Source organism: Stegodyphus dumicola, chromosome 3, assembly GCF_044657685.1.
Source record: "Stegodyphus dumicola isolate Sdum_Otavi_A_Nest chromosome 3, ASM4465768v1".
Classification (NCBI taxonomy): Eukaryota; Metazoa; Arthropoda; class Arachnida; order Araneae; family Eresidae; genus Stegodyphus; species Stegodyphus dumicola.
The window spans coordinates 110,044,414-110,070,636 of record NC_140770.1 but is presented as its reverse complement, the minus strand read 5'-3'; the positions used below and the strand labels follow the sequence as shown (position 1 = coordinate 110,070,636).

Below are 26,223 nucleotides of genomic sequence, written 5' to 3'. Positions count from 1 at the left end.
GGCACGCAACTAAAACATGATTTCCTTAACCCAGGTTTGATTGCACTAGGTATGCCATACCCACCCCTTCTGTTTTTCCGCTGTTTCTCTCCACCCTTAAAAAAAAAAAAAAAAAAAAAAAAAGGATGATTTTTCTTATAGCTGCACCCAAGGACATAACCTTGGAAGGAAAGAATAAGGGAAGAGTTTTAAAAATAGATATCTTGTAATTGCCACTCCAGGGTATGTCACACCCAGCATGAGCATTACTGTTACAATTCTGAGTACTGGTAGATGCATTGAAATCATACTCTCATTATTGTACGTTTTTGAAGTTATGATGAAGAAATGCGACATTTAAGAAATTTACTTGATACTGTTTCTTCAGATGAAGAAAGTCTTGAGGTAGTGAAGAGGCGGATGATGAAGAAATTTACAGTGAACGCGAATCTTCGCCTGAAATAAAATCTGATTTAGAGGGCGATCTTTCAGATTCAAATGAAAGTGACTATTTTATATGAAATAATATTAAAAAAAAATGAAATAAAATGAAATTCCGTGGAAATGTTAAAATTTCTGCTAAAAGTATAATTTGTGGATGTCGTGGATAAAATGGCTGAAATGTATTCAACGACTAAAGAAACAAGTCGTTGGCCTATGGCCTTTTTTTTTTATTCCATGTTGAATGTTGCTGCAATAAATGCACGCATAATTTTTGTTATCAACAAAGAAACCACCGACTAGGCATCGATCCTGACGCTCATTTCTAAAAACACTGGCATTTCAAGTAATAGAAGATTATAAGAAGATAAGAAGTCAGCAAGCAATGCTCCTACAAAGCCTAAAAGTAAAATTGGGCAACAGTGAGGCTGATACACATCCTGCTAAGAAGGTAAAGACGACATATAAAAATTGTGCTGAATGGGGAGCCAAAAAAGACAGAAAAGCTAAGTTTGTCTGGGAAAAATGTGAAAACATGTATGCATGGAACATATGGCATACATTTGCCGAAAATGTGCAAAATAAAGATAAAATTTTTAATATATGTTTAAAACTATATTTTCTCTTCCATGTTTTTGTTCTTTTATATTTTGTGCAGGTTTAATGGTAAAAGAGAGGAAGAAACCGCTCTGGGTATGTCATACCAACCGCAGGCAATCCTGTTCATTTTTCTCATGCGAGTAATGCCGGTTAATCAATAATCACAATAAAATGATACTATGTAATTTAAATAAGTGTTTTAGTTTGTTCTTGAATGTTTCATTTACTTATTTATCTCGTAATATGCCACTGGCATAGGGCCTAAGCCTAGATATAAGATTTTCATATATCACCATAGAAATGATATACATATTTATTGACCTAATTTATGACACTTCAATTGTTCGGTCAATCTTGTTATATGGCAAAGAATATGCTAGAGTTGAAGCAGCTAATGTTTGCGAAATGAATTCAAATTTATTGCAAACTGCCAGTTAGTTTTAATACTTTCATTGTTAAGTAGAGTTTTTATACTCCAGGTCTTGAACTTTCACAAATGACTTCAGCAAAAAAGTCAGAATTAAACATTGATAGTAGAAGATCATTTCAAGAGACCTGGACAGAATCATTTGGAATTATTGAACACAATAGGAAAGCATTATGCACTTTGTGCATGGAAAGTGTTGTGTGTCGCACATCTAATGTCATACGGCACTTTAACACCAACCACAAAATTGTTGCCAAATTTGATGAAGCTAAGCGGGAAGGTGTTTATTGAAAGGAAATTGAGGAATTATAATTACCAGAAAGTTGGTTTTGCAATTATCTTTCTAAAAAAAACCATCTAACAACGGCCAGCTTTCAAATTTCACTACCTGGCAAAACATGGCAAACTGCTCTCCAATGGGGATTTAATCAAAGAGATTTTGGGCACGTCCCCCTTCAAAAAAAATGTTTCGGGCACGCGGCTCTAAAAAGGTTCACCACCACTGCCATAGACCCATGACTGAACTATAAACTTTAAAAAAGGGGGAGGAAAAGAGAAAACACTATATTTTTAAAACTGCAGTTCATAAACGTTCTTAAAACTGAGTGACATCATATGGTTGCTGTAGCAATTAATTTGTATTATACTGCCAAGATCTGCAACTATTTGCTCTTTTTTTTTTTTTTAATGAATTTTTTAAAAATATATTATCACATAAGCACCAAAGCAGTAGTTGTATTTTTAATATGTTAGTATAACTTTACGTAGTGTGTTGCCCAGCTGGTATAGTGGCTAGTGATCCTGACTGCCATAGTGGTGGGCCCTAGTTTGAATCCTGGAGAAGGCATGGCTATAGCTGTCCGTCCTTTCAAAGGAGGCAATAGTGGTCATCTATTAGGTGCTTCCATAGTGAAATGGCCACCACTTTCAGCCCTTGTAGTGAAGCAAGGCTAAAGAATAAAGTGCCCGGCTATTAAAAAAAAATTGCATAGTTTAACTAACCATATTCACCTTCTTTGTTTCCTATATTTACTACATGTAAACTTTCTTTTTATGCTTAAAAGATCCTGTTTTAGAACATTTCAGATAATCAGAAAAACATAATAAAGAAATTATAATGCATTGATATAGTTGTGTCTTATGAAGACATCTAGAAGCTGTTTTGTCAGTCTACAATGGTAAAAAATAACTTGACTTGTTAACAGTGACTTCAGGAACTTGGCAAGTGAAGAAACTGTTGCGCTTTTTACGATATTGTAATAAAAAATGGGGTGCAATAAACCAGAAATACTTGATAACGTGCAGGATGGAATGTGAGATCTGAAAGAAATATAAAATTAAAGTAACTTACTCCCAAAGGATGACAATTAAAACAATGTAAATCAATTAATATTTATTATATCTTGACATCATTAAATTTTGAATCAATACCAGCATAAATTAAATAAATATCGCCAGACAGAAGATTGGCACACATGATCATACAGCGGCAGAAAGAAACAGTCCTACCATTTTGAAACCTAACCTTTCGCACAAGAAATGCGTAATACTCCAATCCAAATAAATCTCAGTTCATCATTTTAAAAAAAAGTTTCATAAAAAAAAAAATCAAATTTTATAACGGAGGAAATTGAGTCGACTGGTTATTCCAATATATTTTAGAAGAAACACAAAGCGAATATTCGTATCATCAGGAAAGTGGAACACGTGCACATGAAGTCCTTTCTAAGATATTTCAAGTCGTAGAACATCATTAATTTACTGCAGAAGTCAGCATCTAGATAATTTTAGTTGAATCTTCAGTACTAATTTCTGTTTTCTAGGAGAAATGCATTACTCTACAAACAATATGGAGATGGCAGTCACAACAGGAACAAAAAGAACAAAATGGCATACAAGCATCATCTGAGGTGAGAACTGCCAGAAGAAGGTCCTACACCTTCGGAGCCCAGCAGCAGAAGAAGGAGAAACTGGTTGTAGCCGTCAATTTTGCTCTGTCATTGAGTGGTCGCAGTGAACAGACTTGATGTTGAATAAATGTGGAAGCTTGCCTGTACATTCCCTCCGGCCAAAAAAGAAGAAAAGTAGTTAGTTCACAAAATCATATCACAATATTTTGATGAAGCGTAGCACTAATTTGCAGATGAAACTTGATCTATTTGAAAGCACATAAATCAGACTTTTGGGATCTGTTATCCATTTGAAACACAGGAAGAAACAAATTTTATTGTTGATTAAACATGAATTAAAAATACTGTTGATTAAATAGATAAAAATGTAGTAATATCACTTTCAACTTCTTCATATAGATCAGACTTATTAGGTATATCTCATATTTGATTTATTTGGTACTTTCTGATTATCTGTGTAGTATCTGGTGACTGTTTAGCAATCAACAAGGTGCGGTTTGCGCTTTTTCCCTTTTCTCCCGAGAGGTTGCTAGATGTAAGGTAGTTGAATGTTTGTTGCAGAGGAGCAAGGTGCTTGCTTTTTGTATATTGTAGAAGCAGTGTTCTGCTCTGAGTTAAATTATGCGCTTTAATGTTCTTTTAATGAATATTCTGTTTCTTTTTGTCAAATGGTGCCTGTTTAACCGCAAAGCCATTACAATCTGCACCCCTTCCAAAATGCCATAAACTTGATTACTTTTTGGCAAGCTAATGTGCAAAAGACAACAGCCACTTTCAGAATGATGGCACACTGATAATTCCATACAACAACAGCGAATCAGTCAGTAAAAACGAAAAAGCAAGAGTCATCTGTAATTAATACATGCCTTTTTCAAGCAATAATTCATTTTTACGCCATGAACACAGCAATCTGTTTTCACTTAAAAAATCAGAATTGTACAGCCTTGGCAATGTATAACATTAGCATTGCGCACTGGCAAAAACAGATGTGCTGTCTACACATGGGTTTGCTACATAAATACTTTTTGGTGAAATCATAATCGTCAAAAACTATTTTGACGACATATTGCTTTACCTAATGAATACACTTTGGCAATTTATCAGGGATGCGGATAATAAGCAAAGTAGGTTTTTTTTTTTTTTTTTTTTTTTTTTTTTACGGGAAAGAAAACAAAATAAATTACTTTTTGGAAATGTATGTAAGGAAAAGCTAAATTTTCAAGAATGTCTGCAGAAATGTAATATGAATTTTATTTAAAAAACAGTTTACCGAATCGGAAAAGAGTATTGCTGTAGAATCTGCAAATGATTGTAATCCATGCTCAGTTTTGAATGCAAACAAAATTTTGTTTTTCAGAAAATTCAGTATGAATAATTTGTGTCAGCTTTTTTCTTATGTGTATGTGAAAAACTTCTTTGCATTAAAGTTACATCAATGTATGTGTGTATATCACAACCATATATCATTACCAGTTGATATCTCTGTAATGGAAAAGTACCAGGAACTTTTAAGAAATATACATAAGGTTTGTAACATACTTTGATTTAAAAAAAAAAAAAAAAAAAATGTTTCTTTACAAAATTAGCATTTTTTTTGCACCTGTGGCAGTACTTCCTTTGAATGCACATCATGAATCTCAACAAAATTCTTGCTTTAGATAACCATCTACTTCTAGATGCATATTTTACTGTTTTTTAATATTAATTTTAAATGTAATGCGTCTAGAAATTATTTGTTCGCAAGTTTTCATACATTGCATTTCAATTTAAATTCACCTTGTAGATGGTTTGTTTACATTTTGTATAACAAATGTGTTTACATTGGCAATGAATGAGGAGAGATTTTTAAAAATAACACTACATAAGATTTTTCTGATGTTAAAAAGGGGATAAAAAGGAGCTAAGGAATAAAAATTTTTGTTTTAATAAAACTAAAATTTTAATCCTAGCCCTTTGTACAGTGTTATTAATTCACTTATGCATGTGGAATATATTGGCAGAATTGGTGTAGGGATTCAATTAAATGAATTCTTTTTTGGCATTTCTAACCAATGTGTGGTTATTTTTTTACTATCCACACCACTACCAAGAATTTGCAAAAAAATATATGATATCGTAATGCATATATGTCATAATACATGTATGCAAAAAAATATATGATGATCATGTCAAAAAGTAATGCAGTGATGCACACTGTTACCAAAAATTATTGTTGTAACAATTCAAGTATGCCCTACATATCCCCAGACTGCCTCCAATTCTGTGGAAATTTTTGCAGTATGATGGCAGATTATAATCCCCCCTACAGGAATTTCAGAATTTTAACGTTATGATAGAACATACTGCAGTTTTTATCGTGTTCAGCAAAATTTGGATTTAGCTTTTTGAACGTGTAAAGTGCAATGACATAAACGTTCCTGATCTGAATTGAACATTTTTTCTGATTGTCATGTTTCTGAATTTTTCTGTCATAGATGTTTCTAATGTCATAAATATTTCTGAACACATAGAGTCTAAGATCTGCTTGCCTAACATGTCACATGTACCTAATTCTTTTCTTCTCTTTTAGAACTTTTATGCTGAATTTGTGGAATTCTGCAATTTTTTTAAAACTTAAAAAAAAAAATGATGTATGCAAGGAGGGAAAACAACAGTAAAATACTGAGAAATATGCATGTTTTATATGGAAAAAGAATTTTTAAAAATAGAATGGGGATAATCAGAATGGTTATCAATTCATTTGCTTAAGAGTGTAAAAGTTTACTTTAAAAATAATTTCGTTGGTAGATATGTAATATTTTCATGTAAAATTCATTAGTGTATTTTTACAGGAAATGTTCTTTACTTTTTCAAAAAAAGTCCATATGTCTGTCTCTTCCCTTTCCTTTTGTTTTTGCCTTGTAATGATATTTTCTTTGTGTATAATGACATTTAAAAAATATATTAGCTTATATTTTATAAAACTTACTTTAAGTGCTTTTATAAAACTTGCTTTCAAGTGCTCTTTTAAGAAATGAGTCTATTTAAGTCAGTTATCTGTGTGCAAACAGTTTAAATTTAATGAAAAATCTAGAAAAGGGGGATAAACAAAACTGAGAAAGACACAACCTATAATTTTCAAAATTCATTATTCTTCACAATCCTTGGTCCCAGGGTATGCAGATTATCAGAATTCTACTACATTTGTAGTTTTGATTATAAGTTTTGGCAAGTTTTAATGCAGTTCGCAACATCTACTTTTTGGGAAGGGTTAAAAAAAAGGGTCTGTCTTTTTTGGGGGAGAAAGGAAGAGAATGTCCTAAGGTTAGAAAACCTTGATTTTGTGAATAATGTTAATTATACCTTCATGTGATATCATATTGTGTAATTTTAACCATGTAATGTATTCCTATTCAATAATTCCTTACTTGTAACAGGCTATGAACAATGTCCTTCATGCTCCAGGTGTTTTAGTCAGAAAGCAGCTGATCGCCACATTGCTTGGTGTCTTGAACAACAAAGTAGATTACCTAAAACGCCTCCTAATTCAGAAGCGTTAGAGAGGTTAAAAGCAAGAGTTAAAGTACGTGTTTTTTTTTTTTTTTTGTCTTAATGAGGCTTTCTTGCACTTTTTTAAAAGCATCTTGCAAAAATGTAAAGTCGAGTAGATGAACCAAAATAAGCTGATTTTTAATGAATATCTGTATGTGGAAATGGGGCTTTGGGATGGTAAAAGGCAATGTTAAGTGATAATTAAAAGCATTTTGCTATCGTAAATGTCATTTTTCATGCAAATATCAAGTGGTGTGTATTGTTACACTAATGCGGAATTCACCATCATGGATTTATTCATAGGGTTGTGTTTAAATTTTAGCAGTTATTCAGAAGAGGCACAGAAAATTAATCCAGGCTCTACTATGAGTGGCTGCTTCTTTTTATCTGCAGCCACATGGATAAAATGCATGTTGGCGAGCTCCACATTCATATAGCAAGGCATACTGTTAAAAATTGTGTGGGAAATGTTGATTTATACCAGCAGAACACTTTTATATACGACTTAGCAACATCCTTTATCACCTCAAAGCATCATTTTCACAGTCACATTTCATAACCAAATCTGTTTTTTCAGCCTCTTACCTGCATTTACTTTTTTGCCAGATTTTTTTTTTTTTTTTTTTAAATTTTACTGCAGGCAGAGTGCATAGAAGTGAATTGCTTTTTAAAGTGAAAAGTATTTTGAACATGAGCTTGTAAGTTAATGAGAATCTAATGCTATAAATTGCTTTTGTTTATTTGATATTTACAATAGCATTTTCCTTCTTGTATGTTTTTAAAGTAAAAAATATTAAGTGAATTTAGTTTGCATCATTTTAGATTTAAGTATGATTACTTTAATTGTGATGATCTTTATAGAAAATGCAACTTAAAAGGATATTCTTAAAAGAAAATAATACAAGATATTTTTAAGATATTATGGACACTTTTTTTAAGAAACTTAAAAAATGTACTGATGTAGAATATTCTGAACTTATTACCAAACATGCTTGTTCAATGTTTTCTTAATTTTTTTTCTGTATTACATTCAGAGAACAATATATTTAGGAGTGCAGTGAAAGTTAAAAGGGTTCGTAGCGGCCCTTATAAGTGCTTATAAGTCCTTATATTTGAAAATAAAATATAAAGGCCCTTATAGGTGCTTACTTCTTCTTTAAAGCCCTTATTTTTTTGTTTTTAGTGCTTTTTTTTAATCCCTTTTTTTTTAATGAACGCACATTTTTTCCCCGTACTGAAACTAAATAAATAACTTTTCTTCCTAATATGCAACGTCAGATGGTGAATCATACTCCCGGAAATTGCTTTCCCCCCTTTCTCTGCATTAACGTAACCTACGGTGTGCACGAGAGTGCAGACAGGTGCACGTCATTCTATTGGTTAAAGAATTGCGAAAAAGTAGAAAATTCCGGTACATTCGGTATTCTTTTCATCCCACCCAAATACTACATACGTTTGAATTTCTATCAAGATTTTAATAATTTGCATTCTCGTTCCGCGTGGTCAGTTCATAGTGTTTATTATGATCCTTATGCTTATATTATGAGCATATGCATGAATATTTATAATAATATAGTTGCAGTAACTGCTGAAGTATAGATAAACTTCCAAAAATGGGTGCGTTTTTACACAAATTAGCTTTCTAAGGAATAATATTCGGAATGGCTTAAATAAAAGGAAAATAATCGAATAGTCAAAATAATTTCATTTTTTTTTTTTCCAATACATTATACAGTATAGAGGTTGATAAGTTCTCCCCTTTCTCCCCAAAATCTCTAATATTGAAGCAGCAGACTTTTTTTTTTTTTGTCGTCACTGTCCAATCTGGATTGAATAGAACTAAAATTTTTGCGGTCTACCCAACCCAAGCGAAGATTGATTCCATTCCAGAAATTTAATGCAGTCTGTTGAAAATTAGAATCGGAAACACCCCAGATTAGTAAGTTTCTTTCTTTTCCTTTATTTGGTTCTTTATTCTCTGAATACCGGCAGCTGTTGATTCCGATTGCATAATATCACATGTGGAAGAATTACGTTGCACATATTGTGCAATAGTGGTACTTTGCAGAGATCATTAATTTTGATGTTCAGTCTGAGATTTGTGTATGAACACTTAAAAAGAGTTTTACTGTGCTTTCTAAGCAGAATATTTCTATGCACATATCGAAATGTCAAAATCATTTATTTAGCCGAGAAATCTAAAGAACGGCTACAACCTCCCCCACTCCTCTTTTTCCAGTTACTATCCGGAATATTCAGCAATTTCCAAGTAAGCGGGTTAGTTAAGCTTTTACTGTTAAAGGATGACTGCATGAAGCAATTTCCCGTCTTCTGATTTCAGAAATGTGCCTCTTTTTTTACTTAAATTACTTTGCTTTGTTAAGGGAAAACTGTTATGCAATGAAAATTTAGAAAATGGTCAGAATTTTGATTTAAGTTAAATTATTTAAATATTAATATGAGTGGAAAAATAATTGTATTTATTATTAGGTCCCAAACAAATACAATTAATATGGCATATTATTATTTATTTTCTATATTTTGAACTGAAATTTCATTATTAAATCTTGTAATATAATTTAGTTCTGCATAGTTTTTTTTCTCTCATTGTAAACTAATTCTGTAAATTGAACTTTCGTTTAAAATTAAAAAAAAAAAAAAAAAAGTGGTACTATTCTGTTTTGAGGGCCGTAAAAAAATTGCAGCGAAAATGTATGCGCAAAAGCGCCAAATCTAGCGAACGTGCCCATTTAACAGTGCACCAAATCTAGCGTACGCGCTGATTTCAGATTGCGTAAGTTTATATAGTTCTATATTACTTAAAACGCCATTGAAATACTAGTTTAATTTTTAATCCTTTTTTGATTTAATTCCCCCCCCCCCCATGGATTTAACAATTTGTGAATTGCCCATGACGAAAAGTTGGCAATAGAATTTTGAGTAAAGTGCAGAATCATCCACTGCTTGACGCGTTTTTAAGAACTGCACATACTCGGTATCCATGTGCACATCGACCTATTTTCACTTAAATAAAATATTCTTGAATTGCACAAAAATTGCAGTGCGCACACCTTTGACTTTATCTATGTACACATTGAGCTATTTTCACTTAAAAAGTGAAAGAAAATTGACAAAAATCCAATTGTTTTTACCCTTGTAAAAAGCAGCGAACAAATAAGTGAAAAAGGCATCATTCATTATAGAAAATTACTGATTCATTATAGAAAACAACCAACGAGATGAAATTATGCTTTAGCGATAAGTCTGTAGCAAAATAGCAATGAAGGCATCCATTCAGTTATGTTTAGCAATTTTTATATAAATTATAATAATGATCTGAAATAGTTATTTACTCTTTTGCTTCCATTCAGTCATGTTTAGCCTTTTTCATATAAAGTATAATAATAAAAAAGTATTATATGAAATTAACCTTTCATCTAAATTAAAACATCAATCTTAGATAGTTATTTACTATTATACTTCCTTTCTTGCCGCAATTATTTTTGGCATCATTGGCATCAGCAATAGTTTGGCGATTTTTTACTGCCCTCGAAACCGAATAGTACCAAAAAGTTAATTGTTTTCCATAGTTGAGGTAATGCTCATTCTCTTAATAAATATTGCATTGCTCATATTTTAAATTACAAGTATAATTTTTCTTTTAAGGTTATGCAGTTGTATATAATGTAATTAGACAGGTGCTTATTTTTTCATTAAAATGTGCTTGAAAAGTGCTTATAGGTGCTTATTTTTTTAATTAAAATGTGGCTACGAACCCTGTGTAAATTAATAATTCAAAGTAATGTTCAGTGAGGGGCAGTTAAAATTAACACTATTTGCAGACAGTTTTATCTGTAAAATTATTTGTTAAAGAAATTGTAGAGGATTGATTAAAATATTGCTTTCTGTTAATACTGATTATATTTTAGTATCGTGCCCCATTGCCTATTAAGAAGAATAATAAAGATTTTGGCAAAAGACTGGTGAAGTCTGCTGATTCTGTACGTGAGTCTTCCAGTTTACGTACCCATTCTTCTCCTCCTATATCTGGAAGTGATGCTAGTCATTCAAAACGGTGCACATTAAACAACAAGTCTGTTCCAAAGACATACAAAAATTTAGAAAGGAGGTATTGTTTTTATTACTGCTTTTTGCTGTTATTAAAGAGAGAATTTCTGTATGTTTGGAATAAAATTTCCCGTTAAACTATATAATATAAATTGGGAGATTCTAATGCTCAGTAAAGTCTTATAATAATATATTTAAAAAGGAAGTAAGAAATGAGAAATTGCAGAATGTACAAATAACTCTTGATGTATTAGGATAATACTGTATTTTCATTTGACTCAAAATCATAGCTAATCCTAGAGTTTTTAATCCCTTAACTGCCATGGAAAATGTACAAGATTCACTCCCCAGTGCTCCATTTTTACACAGGTTCGCGTATTTATGCGATGTATTAGGAGGAAAATAAGTGCAATTTTTGCTGTCTAAAAACTGTTTACTTTCACAAAATAAAGAATAAAAGAAAAAATGAAAATAAAAAATTTAATGTTTAAAGTAAAAGTATAATAAAAGATGTAAGTATGATAAGAAAGATCCCAAAAAATGGAGTTTCGATCAATTTAGTTTTAGACCACTAAAGTGTAATATCAGGTTTCGGTGTTATACTTTGTAAAATCAGTACATCTAAAAACAACATATACTTCTTCTGAATTGGTTGGATGCCATAGGCAGGTTTTTCATACCAAGTTGTACCCAACATCGTGCATCTTTCAGAGAATAGTCGCAATCCTCTTCATCTGATATAATATCTTATTCTGAGGTGACTGATCCTGAAGGTGACTAGTAATCATCTCTTTCATTGCCATAATTGTCAGACATATTAGTATAAACAGTCAATGAAAATGGAAGACACAGAATAAAAAAAATACATTTTACTCAAAGTGAAACATGAGCAATAACCGCTTGGTCATTACTTTCAGAACCATTTCAAAAACATTCCCTCTTCTCTGAAATAGTATCCTCCTTTCCACACTCTGTCAAGGTTATTGTAGTGTTGCATTCCAAAGTTTTGCAAATAATTTTACTGGTAGCAGTGCAAAGCAAATAATAGTATTTTGGAAGGGTGTATATATATGCCCGGGGCAGTTAACACATCGGCTGAGCAAGGCATATTTATTTGCCCATGGCAGTTAAGAGGTTTCAATATGAGTCTATACAATATCAGTGGGGTCAAACTCTCATAAAAAAGTGGGTTAGGACTTTTGTTTTACTGTACAGTGTTTATACATATATTCAGGATTAAGTACAATCAAACAATGCACTACTGTGGATAAAAACAGATTCCAATTAATAAGACATCATGTGTTACCACTTTTTTCTGTACATTTATTTTGGCTGTCTTTATCCTGTTGGTCATGAAAGTAATTTTACAATTGTTCCACAATAAACAAAAAAATCCCTGCTCGCCCTTTTTTAAGATAAAGTGCAGTTATTCGGTTTCTAATTAATCAAGCATTGACTATAACTTGAATGCTGTTTTAGTGTAATTAGTGACTGGAGATAGAGTATAAAATGAAAAGCTTTGAAGCGATTTTGTGCCACATATTTTCACTGCCATTAGCTATAATGAAGCCTTATACTTCCTTCTCAGTGCTTTTTAAGAGATTGAATCTTCAAGGATAAATTGTCTTTATACTCTGCCCATTGTATTTCCCTCTCTTTATATCATCGTTAGAGAGGAGTATAAATTATTTTGGCTGGGATTCTGAAGAGCTCAGTCAGCAACCTTGAAGTGTATATGCTTTCAAGAATTAATTTGATAAATGCAGGAAGTAAGATGAAAGCTAAGTGGAAAAGATTTTAAAAATTTCTGAGTCCTCTATTAAAAATACTGACAAGGGCATACAAGTAAATATAATATCTTCATGTTAAAGCACTAGGTGAGATAAGCAGATTAAAACTTAAGAGTTAAGCTGAAAAAGCATTTAAAAGCTATATTATGATGCATTTTAAGTGCTGGTACATAGGTTTGTTTAGGAAACTTTGTGTATTTGAAAAGTAGCTTGAATGTTTTTGAGTTGATAAGAGAAATCATTGTATCAAAAATTTGTGAGTACTTTATATCCCAGCCCTACATAAATTGTAATTTTAAGTATTATATTTAACTATTTGTTTTTTTACACTTTGTTAACAGTTTTTTTTAATGCATTCACCTAGCAGTATCAGATCTGCATGGAGTTATTAAATTTCATGATAATTTTTGGGGTAATAGACAAGAATCAGGGCATGCATATTTTTAACACTTGAACTATGCTCAGTTCCCTAGTTTTATTCATTTACCTGCTTAAGATGATGGGCACTATATTTGAATAAATGATATATATTAACTGGGCATAAGTACAATTTTCTTGTTATTACAGATTATATATTTTGGGATATTTGAATATCAATTCATTTTTATACTACCATATTTTTAGTGAGATTTTTTTAACCCTCTAATTGGCCATGCTGTGTACATATATTTATGAATTAATTGCATATGTAAGCATTATGAAATAATATAAATCATTGAAGTAGTATATTGGAAGGCATTTTGGAATTGCACTCAAGAAAGTAATTTTTCCTTGAGAACTTAATGTGAATCTTCATGGTTTCAGAGCCAAATCATTAACTGGCTGGCAAAAGTGAAAACTTTTTCACTCTGTTGATTTCTAAGAATATAATAAAAGCATAAATGTAATAGTTTACATCATTGTTTTATTTTTGTACAAATAAATTCATGCAGCTTTTTTTTTTCTTAACTATGTTATATATGTTCTTTTTATTATTTTGTGGTATTTTTAATATACTTCAGTGAACAGAAATTTCACCTGATTAAATACATAGTTTATCTTAAGTTATGTTCTGATCTGTAATATGTGGTGTAAATTTTATGTGATAAAACAGCAATGTAATTGGTATACCTTCTGATTCTTAGGCATATGTTTGAAGATAATAGTCTTTTAACAAATATATTAAAGATCATCACTTCAGAAATAAGAATTACTTTATATGATAATTGTTCAATAGCTGTCTATATGCTGTTATTTAAGAGTTGGCTGAATATTTAGGAAAAACTGGTAAAGAGTTCTGTATCTATTAATATTGATTATTTTTTATGAACAGGTATTTTAACTCTCTTTTATTAAAGTTTTTTACTGTTATATATGTTAATCATCAATGAAAATCATCATATTCGTCTTGTAAGCAAAAGCATATATTTTGCAATTCTTATCGTGGGTAATGTATCAATGCCAGTGTATCAATATCCATAAATCTCATGGAGTTATAGAGAAAATATATAGTATTGAAATAATTATTTGTATAAAAAGAGTTACTTATTCTTTTTTAGTAATTTTTAGTATCAAATTCCTGAAGTATGGGTAATTTAAGATTAGTGTCTCTGTAGAAAGAAACTAATTTTTTATTCTGAAAACTTTAAATGATTAAGTTGATCAAAATAATAAATATTGGGTTGGAATTTCATCTTCGTAAGTTGTTTCAGCTAAGTAACATTTGACTTTACACGCATGTTTATTATATATTGTCGTTTGCATATGAGATTCCATTATGAATTTATGTAACAACTGTGTCAATGAAATTAAGATTAAGTGTCTATATTTTTTTCTGTTTTTAGTGTGCCATTTCACTTTGCGCATAATACTACAACAAATTTGCTTTGTTCTAAAATAAATGAGCAAGAAGTCAAACCTAAAAAGGCTGTCAAATTTAAGGAAAAATTCCCAGTGTATAATAAAGAAAGGTAACTGATCAAGTTTGAGCTATGTATACCTTCCATGATGTTTCCCAAGAATGTTTTGTAAAGAAAAGTAATAAAACTGGAAATATTTTCTAGGAATACGAATCTTGATATGCTTGCAGCACTGAGACTAAGACTTTCAGAATTAAACACATCAGAAGAGCTTTTAGATGAATATATTCTAAGGTTTGTAAAATATTATGTCATGTATTGTTTTAAAGCTTTGAGATTTGTTTTTAAGAGTAGCTCAAGAATAATTTTGAATGTGATTATGTAGTTTTTTATTAAAATATCCTGAAGAGATTTAGATATGCATTAGGTGTAATCTTTGTTTCATTGTAATTGTTAGATAAATATGATGTTAACCCTTTGCGGCCCAGTGCATCCGGTCTGGACACACCTACAACTTTCCTTCTGTATGCACAGAAAAATTGAATGAAAAAGGATTTATAGGTTACTCTGAACCTTCTTTATTTATAGTAGATGGCAGCTGAACACAAACCAGTCCATATATTTTAGCCATGTTTAGTTTTTTAAGACCCTCATTATTCAAAGAAATCTTCCATATTTTTTTAGGGTATAAAAGGAATTGTTTGAAAAGAAATTTCTATGCTATTTTTTTGGCTGTATGCTAATCTCCTTATTCTATATTAGTTTTAAATTTTTACCTTGAAATCTTGCTTAAAATAAAAGGACGAACCCTAGGTGTGCCCAGACTGGGCGCACCGATAATCTAGGACAACTGAGAGTCTGTATTCCTTGTTTCTCCGCATCTCATCGGTCAGTTCATTGACAACAATGCTCGTTTCAGCACTCTTTTTGAAACTCTATTCAATCAGTGTGCCACTTTGGGCACACCCACAGAATTAAAACGGTAAGTAAAACTTCACAAAATTTTACTTGTGTACTCCTCTAGGCATAATTAGACTGCCTACCTTTTTTTTTTTTTTTTTTAATCAAAACTCTGACTTTTAAAGGTATCATGCCGGAACGGGTTAAGGAGAGTTATTTGGTAGTTTCTGATTACCTTCGCTCACAGCAAAAAGTTGCAGACTCATTACTGAATTTAGAGAACATTCACAAGCTCACTGGCAACTAACTTTTTGACAAGCTAATTTGCAAAAGACAGCAGAATTGTTCATAAAGGCTGTGCGCTAAAAATTTCGAACAGGAGCAGTCAATCAATAAAATTAAAACATTCATCTTTTTCAAGAAATGCTCCTTTTTTTGCACTGTTGTTCTACCTATGTACATGAAAATCAGTTTTTGCTTCAAAATAACATCAGAGAATTACATAAACTTGGCATTGTGCAGTTCGACGTTGAGCCTCAGCCAAAAAGACATGCCATGTACATACCTGAATTGCCACGTAACAGGGCTGGCCCTAGGCAGTAAGCAAGGTAGACAACTGCCTACAGTGGCAAAATTTAAAGGTGTCAAAACCAACTGAACTAAAAAAAAAAAAATCAAAAAATATATTCTGGTAGCCTGAATCTAGAAAATAAAGGAATAGTAAAATGAATACAACAGCAATTGACAGGCTTCTGGCCATTCCTATATTTTGACATGCACAGGAGGCAAGAATAGATAAGCTTCTAAGTTCTGAGTAATCTGTATTTGTATATGCGGTTGCGCTACGTGAAGTGGGAAATATGTGCCTGCCGCTGACAGGATTTAACAAACCTTTTTTTAATCCTCTAATAAAAGAAAATCAGATTTAAAACAATGCCTTATTTATGCATAACTGGGTCCATTTGGATTCTGGTAGTGATAAGAGTTTATGTAACATGTACAGCGTAGTGGATGCAAAAAGTACTTTCTTGAGGTAAGTTAGTAATGTTTGGGAAAATATTGATGAGCTATTAAGAAAGCTGGAAGACTCGAAAACTCGTGTAAATAATTTGAAATCATGGATAGAGCTAAAGTAAAGTTTGGAAACTTGTCACATGCTAAATTAAGCTGAAAAGATGAATTTATTCTGAAAGTAAATATTTGCATGAAGTAATTTTATAAATAATGTCAGTTATTAAATTGCTTGATGAAAGTTCTCTAATCCCTCAGGGTACGAGCGACAAGCTTTATGAGCATATTTAACCCAATTATTGAGGAACATGTTTGTAGAATCCTCAATAATGAAGAGAAGATGGCAATATAGTTAGAGAAAAACACTCAGAACAAAATTATTGAGCTGTTACATGATAACATAAAGTCTTATCACATAAAGCAAGTTAAAACCCGAAATATTATTTGGTTATTCTTGATTGTACTCCTGATGCAAGTAAGGTTGAACAAATGACATTTGCAGTAAGATATACTTTTATTCATCAATCAGAAGTGAGATTTGAATGCAACATTAATAAGCATTTTCTGGGTTTTCTTCCTATTGAAAGATCTACTGTAAGGAATTAATCTCAAGTTTTATTAGAAAGTGTTTGGAGAAAAATTGATTAAAATTAAAACAGATAAGAGGTGAAGGTTACAACAATGGTTTAAATATGATCTTCCTTGGAGGCAGCAAATTTTTTTAATATGGTTCAAATGCTATATACATTTTTTGCATCGTCACTTTTCATTGGGCCATTTTAAGAAAACACTTTAAAACTCATACATTGAAACTCGCAAATGACACTCATTGGGGAAATCGTGTAGATTTTTAAAATCTTTACATTTTGAAATAGAAAATGTTCACAATGTTTTATTAAGTATTTATCAAAATGTTGAAATAAATAATATAATTTGAGATGAGATCAGTGGTTTATTGATCACAATAAAACAATTTGAGTTTTTTATGTTCTATTATCATTTGGTATAAAATTTTGAACCGTATTAATCCAATAAGTAAGCTACATGAATCAAAAGGTTTTGATTTATGCCAAGCCACTGATTTATTAAATAGCTCATTAACATTTTTAAAAAATTAAGATTGGATGAATCCTTTCACAGTGTTATCTTAAAAGCTGAAAAATTAGCTAACAAAATAGACATAGAAAAAACTTTGAACTGACTACACCACATTATCGTGTTTGATCTAAAAATGAAATTTTTCATATAAAAGTGTAGAGGTAGACGAACCTATACAAGATTCAAAAGAAGAATATAAAACAGATTTTTTTCCCCTTTACTATAGATCAGATCACTGGAGCTGAGCTATTCAATAGTCATAATGATTCTTTTAAGGTTTTATACTCTGTGCAGAAACTTGAAGACATGTGTAAAAATGAATTACTGGCACATTGTAAAAACCTAAAAAACGTCTTAACAAATGGTGATTCTTCCGATCTTAACTCTTTAGAAATGGATGATGAAATAGACCTTGTTTCTTCACTTTCAAAAAAGAAAAGAGGTCTAGCTGATGTTCTTCAATTCATTATCTCCCTTAACATTTGGCCAAATTTAAATGTTGCTTTAAGAACTTTGCTAAACCTGCCCATAAGTGTTGCTGCCAATGAAAGACCTTTTTCTAAACTAAGAATAATAAAAACTCACCTAAGAATCATGTCTACTCAAAATTGTCTTTATCAGTTAGCAATGTGGACAACTGAATGTGAATTGAGTACAAGTAATAAATTAGATCTGAAAGTAGATATTCAGGTTTTCACAGAAAAAAAAGTTTCAGAAGAGATTATTTAAGTTTCAACTTTGCATACTGTACTAGTATTCTTTATTCTTTGTTATTTTAAAAGTATTATTTGTACTAGTTTTAGTTCCAAAACTCGTGTTTTTAATAAAAACAATTTTGTAAATATTGTATGAGTGCTATCATCTTAATTCAGTTAAATTAGACTGTGCTTTTCTGGTTTTTTTTTTTTTTTTTTTTTTTTAATTTTATAGTTTTTAAAGCTTGGGAGTTGGCACTTTTGAGGTATGCCTACAGCAGCAAAAACAAAAAGTAATAAATGTATTAGAAATAAAAATAATAAAAGACACTTTTATTTAAAATTTTTATTTATTTGCAGTTATAGTGCATTTATTACTTTTTTTAATTAAGTTTTCATTTCTATAGTTGTGTAACCTCTGTTTATAAGATTTTAGTTCTTTGTAACTTTTGCTTAGCCACTGGAAATTATATTAAAAAAAATAATAATAATTGTATAGTTTAACAATTTTATGAAGAACTAACTTTTAATTAGTTTCCTAATTCAATAGCTATTACTCTTCATTTCCTAGGGGATAATCAATATTAATAATTGAATTATGTTCATAAACATAGCTGTATTAGTGCTGGATTTTGACTAATATTGATATTCCTAAAGGATAATTGATATTAATAATTGAATTTATGTTTATAAACTTTGCTGTACTAGTGCTGGATTTTGAGTTTGAAAGTCCATTTTTTGCGTTTTCACTTCCTGAGTTAATTTAAAATCATCTGTACTCATCATAGCTTGATATATTAATAAAAATGACTCATGATAATTTGTAACACTTTGAAATTAAAAAATATTATAAAATTCGTTTTTAGTTAATCACAAATAACAAAATTGTATAAATAGTAATGTAACTAATATGAAAAGCATTTTTTTTACGATTCAGTTATTCATGATTTTAACAGAGTATCAGTATTTTTTTTTTTTTCAAAATTTACTTTAGCTCTAATTCATGTTTTATAGATAGAATGCTCATGTCTGACAGTTTTGTTATTCAAGTGGATGATATTTAATTTTTTATTGTTTTAAGTCTGTTGGATCGCAGTCAACCTTTTATTTACCTATTAAGTATTTATATTTAGATTATGATTAAAAAAACTACTTTTATTCGAGTTTTGGCATTTGTAAACATTTTCTGTACTTGTTTAATTTATAAACACATCAAAAATTTAAAAAATAATCTAAATTTAAATCAATGTATATGTATTTTTCGAGTTTTGGAAAGGAGTGTGATATGATCGTCTAGCAATGGTGAAAGAGTGCATAGGCCAAGAAAAGTTGAGAACCACCATTCTAGAGATATATATTCAATTATATTATTTTTATATTGGTTGCATTAGAATCAACAGAATGATATTAAATTTGCTTGAAGTGTGTGTTGTATATAATCAGTTGTGTTAGAATTAATCAAAATGATTTGTCTTAAATCTTCCACAAAAAATCAAAATTTTAAAACTGCTTTTTTATTTTTTGATTCTAAATCAGTCATTTTTTTGTTTCATTTTAAACAATAAAATGACCAAAGGAAAAGTTATGTCTTATCTTACATGTTTACTTTCCAGTTTTAACAAAGAATGAGCCAGATTAATGTCCGATTCGTTAAATCTGTCCAGCGTTACATAACTGATCTAGAAGTAATTGTAAATGAGCCAACCCTATAGTTCCAGTGCAAATTAAATATGGATGCATGAAACTTTGAACCCGTGTTTTTAAATTAATGGCTGTGTTTTTCATTAAATGCTACACAAAACGTGAAGCAAAAGATTCGTAATACATGGTCAAAAATACATAATCATTTTCAAAAATCCTTATTAAATTTGCTGATGCTATTTTAATGGTTCTTTATATATTAAGTCTGTTGCACAAACTGTAGACAGTTGCAATGTCATCCTTATTTAATTAATGGACTTTGGAAAGCTTGTTTTAGCAAAATAAGAGAGTTAAGAACTAAAGGTCGATAGTAATGAATTACCAATGTTAGAAGCATGGTGTACGTATGCAAATTTAATCTATTGAGCACAAGTATAAACTAACTTCAGTTCATTAGTTCCTAAAACGATATTACCTCAGCACTCTTGAGAATAAATTAATGCTATTAGTTTTTTTCTTAATTCAGCTGAATTGTTTATAATACAAAATTCTTCTGATACTGTATGTATGTTTCAAAGTTAATATTCATATTTTTTTAATTGCTTTCTAAATTATCTTTGCTAATTTTGTGCTAATTTGGTTCATTCACCTAAGGCTCAGCTTTGTCCTGGCTCTGGATGAAATTGTTGCTGTGATTGCAAATTTTCTCAAATCGCCAGAGATACATCAAGATTAGTACAGTCCTAGTATTTAAGAATATCTCCTTGCTTCAAATCTACTATTAAACAGTGTACTCATGAAAGTTTCCTACAGACTAAGGCAACTCTGCATTTCCATTATGGATTGCCCAAGGATAATGTGTGCAGTTATTAAAGAATTCTAGCTGCAGAATCCTAAAATAAAGATTGTAGTAATATATAAAAGAATTATAAATTAAATGCATTGAATTAAGAAATCCTGATTTGCAGTATGTAATATATAGCATTAGAAACATCTTTTAAAAATTGGGATAATGCTGCAAATGATGACAAATTATATCAGTTATTAAAAAATAAAGCAGAGTTTAAAATTATTAAAATGTGGGTTTTTAAAACTATTAAATCTACTAACAAGTTATGATCTGAAAAACAGTGCATTAAATATTGTGAAATTAAATAGCAATGCTAGAAAATTCTTTCGTGTGTCTATTCAAATGCCTGTTTATATATTTTGAACTGCCCTTATTTCATAACAACACGCAGTAAAACAAAACCATACAACTACTGGCTACCCTGGATATCTTATACTTGCTGTTTACATAGCCATGAGGAAGATAAAATTTTGACTTTTACATTTGACACAATAGCAGAGCTTACAGAGTTGCATCAATAATAAATGCATATCTACTAACTTTTACGATTTTCTATATTTTTTGCAAAAACTATTCCAATTTTGCACTTTTCTGTAAAGATAACAAAAATTGTGTCAATTTGGTTGATTTTAAGCTTGTATGCTTTCAGATGTTTGGTTTTAGTTTACCATTTGAATTTATCCTTTTTGTTATACCAAGAACAAGCTCTGTCTTTTCATGAAACATGAACTTTTCAGTTATGCATCATTATTTTGGCGACTTTTCAACATTTTTTAAATTGCTGAGACTATTATGGTTGTAGAAATTTTGACTTGGTGATTTTGTAAATTGCATGATTATTTTTTTCCTTGTAAACATAACTTTATTATTAAGAAGTCATTAAAATTGCATTATTTTAGCAAAAATTTCATGAAAATGAAACGCACACCCCTCTGTCATGCTTTGAAAAGTATTTAATTTTTTTAATATCTTCAGTCTAAAACTTAAAATAAGATAATAAATGCTATGAAGTTCAATATTCAGATTTCTTTATAATAGAAGTATAAAAGCTTCTGTAAAATAATTTATGTAGCTCCTGTTATTTATGATATTTGGTTTAAGATATTCAGATTATATGTATTCCCCATTGTGATTTTCCCCTCAAATCTTTTGATTTTTAACTCTTATGCAGCTGGCAAGAATGTAAATGCATAATGATGCAAGGTAATTAACAGTAAATTTTTTTTAAAAAAGACTGCCAAAGATGTTTTTAACATCAAAAGTATTGTATGAATGTAATATTTAAATAAACAAAAATGTTTATGAGGTGTAGTGATTTTAATGTTTTAAGTATAATTTGAATATTTTTACAAAAATATACCAATCAGAGTATTATTTTTTAGATCTAATGAAAGTGAACATCTTAGAAATAACCATTCCAAAATGTACAGTTTCCCTGCACCAGAAGAGATGATTAAAGATCCTTGGACTAGTGATGGTGAAATGCAACACAGTACTAGCAGCAGCAGTTCTGGATCTCTTCCTTCTGTTAATTGTAGTGGGAACTCAGGAAAGCGTATGCCTCGTTTTTGTTATAATTGTGGAACTAAATATCCTATTATCAGTGCCAAGTATTGCTGTGAATGTGGAGCCCGAAGGTTTATCTTTCTTGGTAATGAGAAGCATTTAGTTGTTGCCTAAGAATTACCAAAATTCTGTTTCTTTTATTGGATGCAATTGTGTGGAAGAGATTACAATGTAATTATTAGGAAGAAAATATGGAGGTTGTGTTTTTCAGGCACAAAGTACTTAAATTTGAGCATTTTAAGAATGATTTTTATAATTGTATTACGTCTAAAAGTTTTGCTTGTAATTCTGATTTCAAGTTCCCCTCTCTCTTTTTTATCAAAATAATTTTTTAAAAAAAACTAGTTGATTAGAAATGAGTTATTTTAATCTGAATTGCTTCCACTTTTAGTTCAGAATGCCATTACGCATTTGTGTTTTGGATTTATTTCATTTTAAAACATATAATACTTTATAAAAAATATAATTTATGTTTTTTTGGGGGGGGGTCAAAATATGTTTGTTGTGCAAAAGATTTGAATTGTGTATACATTGTATTTACAAATTGTGAAGTTAAGCAGTATACCTTTCAAATAAATTCCTCAAGAAGCAGATTGTGATAAAAATGCTAATATATACTCCTTAATATAACTTTTTCTCATTTGTTTAATAGAAATTACAGCTTAGAAACTGTGTAGAAAATAGATGTAAAATTTTCGTCAGCTGTAAGCTATTGGAAAACTGAAGTATTAAGCTGTCCACCTTAATTAATTATCATGAAGATAAATGAAATATGTGAAATGATGATAGCGTATTTTTAACAGCTGCAAACAAATTTGTAAGAGGCTGATAGTTTTAAAAACATGTATGTATTTTTAATTATTAACTCATTTTTTAAAAATTGGCCATATTGAAATGAAGCTATATAGTCATCAATTTTATAGATATGTATGTATTTTTTAATCGACAATTATGTAAAACTTCTTTATTAAGAGTTCTGATTTATAAGAAAACTAGCACATACTTCATAATCATTTACTGAATAAAAATGAAGGATGCTAATGATGAAAGCTACTTAAAGAATTTTATGGAAGAGTTGATGAAATAATTTTTTAGCTAAAATATGTGATTAATAACTCCAAACTCTTAGCTCGGAATAAGATTTGATCCAAAATACTGGTTTATGAATATTATAGTAAATTATAATGGTATTTAAGGCTTGCAAATGTGATTCATTTATAGTATTTTATAACTACTAATAAAATGAGCTTGTTTAATCTTAATTTTTTTTTTCATCCTTTTACTAGCAGCAAGTGCATTCTGTAAATATATTTATCACTATTAAGTAATATGTCATATATAGATAAAAGAAAAAAAATCTTCTATTACAAAATCAAAATATAAACAGTGTTACTATTTTTATAACAGCTTTTGTTGAGAGTTTGAGAAAGAATTTTCAAAATGGTAATTATTCTCAAGTTCCCCCCCCTTTTTCTTTTGTTCTAAAAACACATTTTTAAAAGAAAAGTATTTTGTAATCTTTTATGTGCTAGTTTTTTAAGAAAGATCTGTTTTAGTTTGATGCTTCAGAAAAAAGATACTTTTATCATCATTTTATTTTGATTGATTGCGGTAAAATATTTTTAAACATAAGAAATAATTCTTTTATATTAATTATTTCAGAGAACAAAGAACAAAACAAAATTACGCGTTTAAAAATCTTTATTGACAGCAGTAACTTTGAAAACAAGAACACTCTTATATGACATAATAACATATTTCATCGAGTGGATGCTAATAGATAATCTTAGTGCACATATCATTTTGTAGAAAACTGGCACATATTATCTTGTAATGAAAACTACGTGTTTTTATTCCTATTTAACTTTTTATATTAATAATTCTTAACAGGCTTAAAACAGGCTTTATCAAAGTTAATTTCAAAATTTTTAATTTTGAAAAGTAATGCATTAATGAATTATAAAAAATGTGTTATATATAAATAATTTATATGTATATAATTTATAACTTTCAATAAATGCAAAGTAAAACATGGAAATTAGAGAGCAAATTCAACAATAAAATTTGTCCCTTTTGGCACCACTTATTATTGAATCACTTTATTAGAACAAAAACTTGCTGACAAGTGCAATTATTGAATGTTTTTTGCTACTAATTATTCATTAATAGTACTTTTTATATACTGGACTATAGTAGCAGTAAAAGGGCACTTTTGTAGCTCTGTTGAAATGAAGAATAACTGTTCATCCGTCCACTTCATTTTTTATCCTTAAATTCTTTTTAAATTGTGATATTAATATTTATAAATAAAACAAATATCTGTTGATAATAATCAAATCTATCAATCTTTAATAATAATCAAGTAATTTTCTAAAATGTTGAATGCTTAACTAACTGAGAACTACTTCAAAGTATATTTTTATTAGCAATCTATTAATAGTTCATTTTTAATAAACCATTCACCATTAGGAATAAATTTGTTATTAATTTAACCATGATTACCAATGATTATATTTAATATATAGTACATATATGCACTGTATTTGCTAGCATGCAAATGTAAGTGAAGTCTCCAGTTATATAACATGAATTTCAAATAAGAAAATATTAATAATAGTGAAAATTATATCAGAGAATGGAAAAAAAAGAAAACATTTCTGATAAACATTATTTTTCAACAATGTTACCAGTTACTACTATACCTTTATCTAAATTGTTTCCATTTTTCATCCAGTTCTTGAAGAAAACTTATTGTACTTTTTTAATCTCATGTATTTAGCAACTTCAGTATCATATGAAAAATATCTCACTTTTTAATGTCTCTTTCAGTTTTTTTTTTGAACAACCAATATCCATGTTCCATCGCTTGCCTTTTATTCACATTTGTACAACAGTTGTTATTTTATATTTGTGATTTCAATTGACAAATAACCTTCTAATGTCAAAAACTCTTACTACTAATCATTGTTTTATATGTAAATCAGTAACAGTACACTTGGCTAATGAATTCTGATATTTACCGAGTAAAATAAAGCTAAACTGTTTTGCCTGTGACAATTGATGCTACCGAAAGCATGTGAAAAAGATTTTCTTTGCATCACATGGCATTGCTTAATGCCACGTGATGAGAAACCTTACTTATAAATCAATGAACATATGTAATTTATTAAATACTGCTTCAATAATTTTTTTATGTTCCCATGAATTATAAGCATTTTAATAGAATGTAGTAATGTATCACTTTACATTACTACATCTGTAAATAATTAAAATGATTATTTATGCTGTAAAGAGCTGTGTTAAATCACAGTTTACTTGTAGAGAAGAAACAGAAGATTAATATTTCAGAAATTCTGCTTGCAATACATGATAGAATCTGCAAGTTTTAATGAAGGATTTGTCCTTCAGTAATATGTGCATTTCACCTGGCAAATTACTTTTCTGTGAAATGGAATTTGCAATTTAACAAAAAGTATATTGATGTTATTAGTTAACTGAATTTATATATCCTGTGGTCATGCTAAGGAAATTTTGATAAAAATGCTAAAGTAAAATCCAAAGGAGACACAGTTATAACATGCCATGAGAATTTTCTGGAAGCCAATTCTCTGAAAAGGAAAAAAATTAATGGAAAACATGTGATTGAAGAGCATTCATGAGGTATTCATTTCCAATCTCTGAAAATCTGTTTGCTGTGCGAGTAGAATTCGTCAAGTATTGCCCATAGTTCTTCCACAAAAAGTTGTCCCACGAAATCCAACTAGTAGCAATTTTTTACCAGCTACAAGAGATGCCATATAGAGATTTATTACTGTTTGGGAAAACACTGCATGTTTTTTTATCATGTATTGTAAAAATCAGTCCCCCCCAAAGAAATT

At 29.8% G+C, this 26,223-nt stretch overlaps 1 protein-coding gene across 1 annotated transcript in view; it reads left to right on the top strand.

Annotated features, from left to right (window-relative positions):
* LOC118194667 (zinc finger C2HC domain-containing protein 1A-like) overlaps window positions 1-24,383 on the top strand; it is a 42,158-nt gene extending 17,775 nt beyond the window's left edge. The window contains exons 5-9 of the mRNA XM_035365834.2: window positions 6,774-6,919; window positions 10,818-11,017; window positions 14,570-14,695; window positions 14,789-14,878; window positions 22,162-24,383. Of these exons, the coding sequence (XP_035221725.1) occupies window positions 6,774-6,919; window positions 10,818-11,017; window positions 14,570-14,695; window positions 14,789-14,878; window positions 22,162-22,459 (860 nt within the window). The 3' untranslated portion in view covers window positions 22,460-24,383. The remainder of the gene's footprint in view (window positions 1-6,773; window positions 6,920-10,817; window positions 11,018-14,569; window positions 14,696-14,788; window positions 14,879-22,161) is intronic.
* The last annotated feature ends 1,840 nt before the right edge of the window (window positions 24,384-26,223 follow it).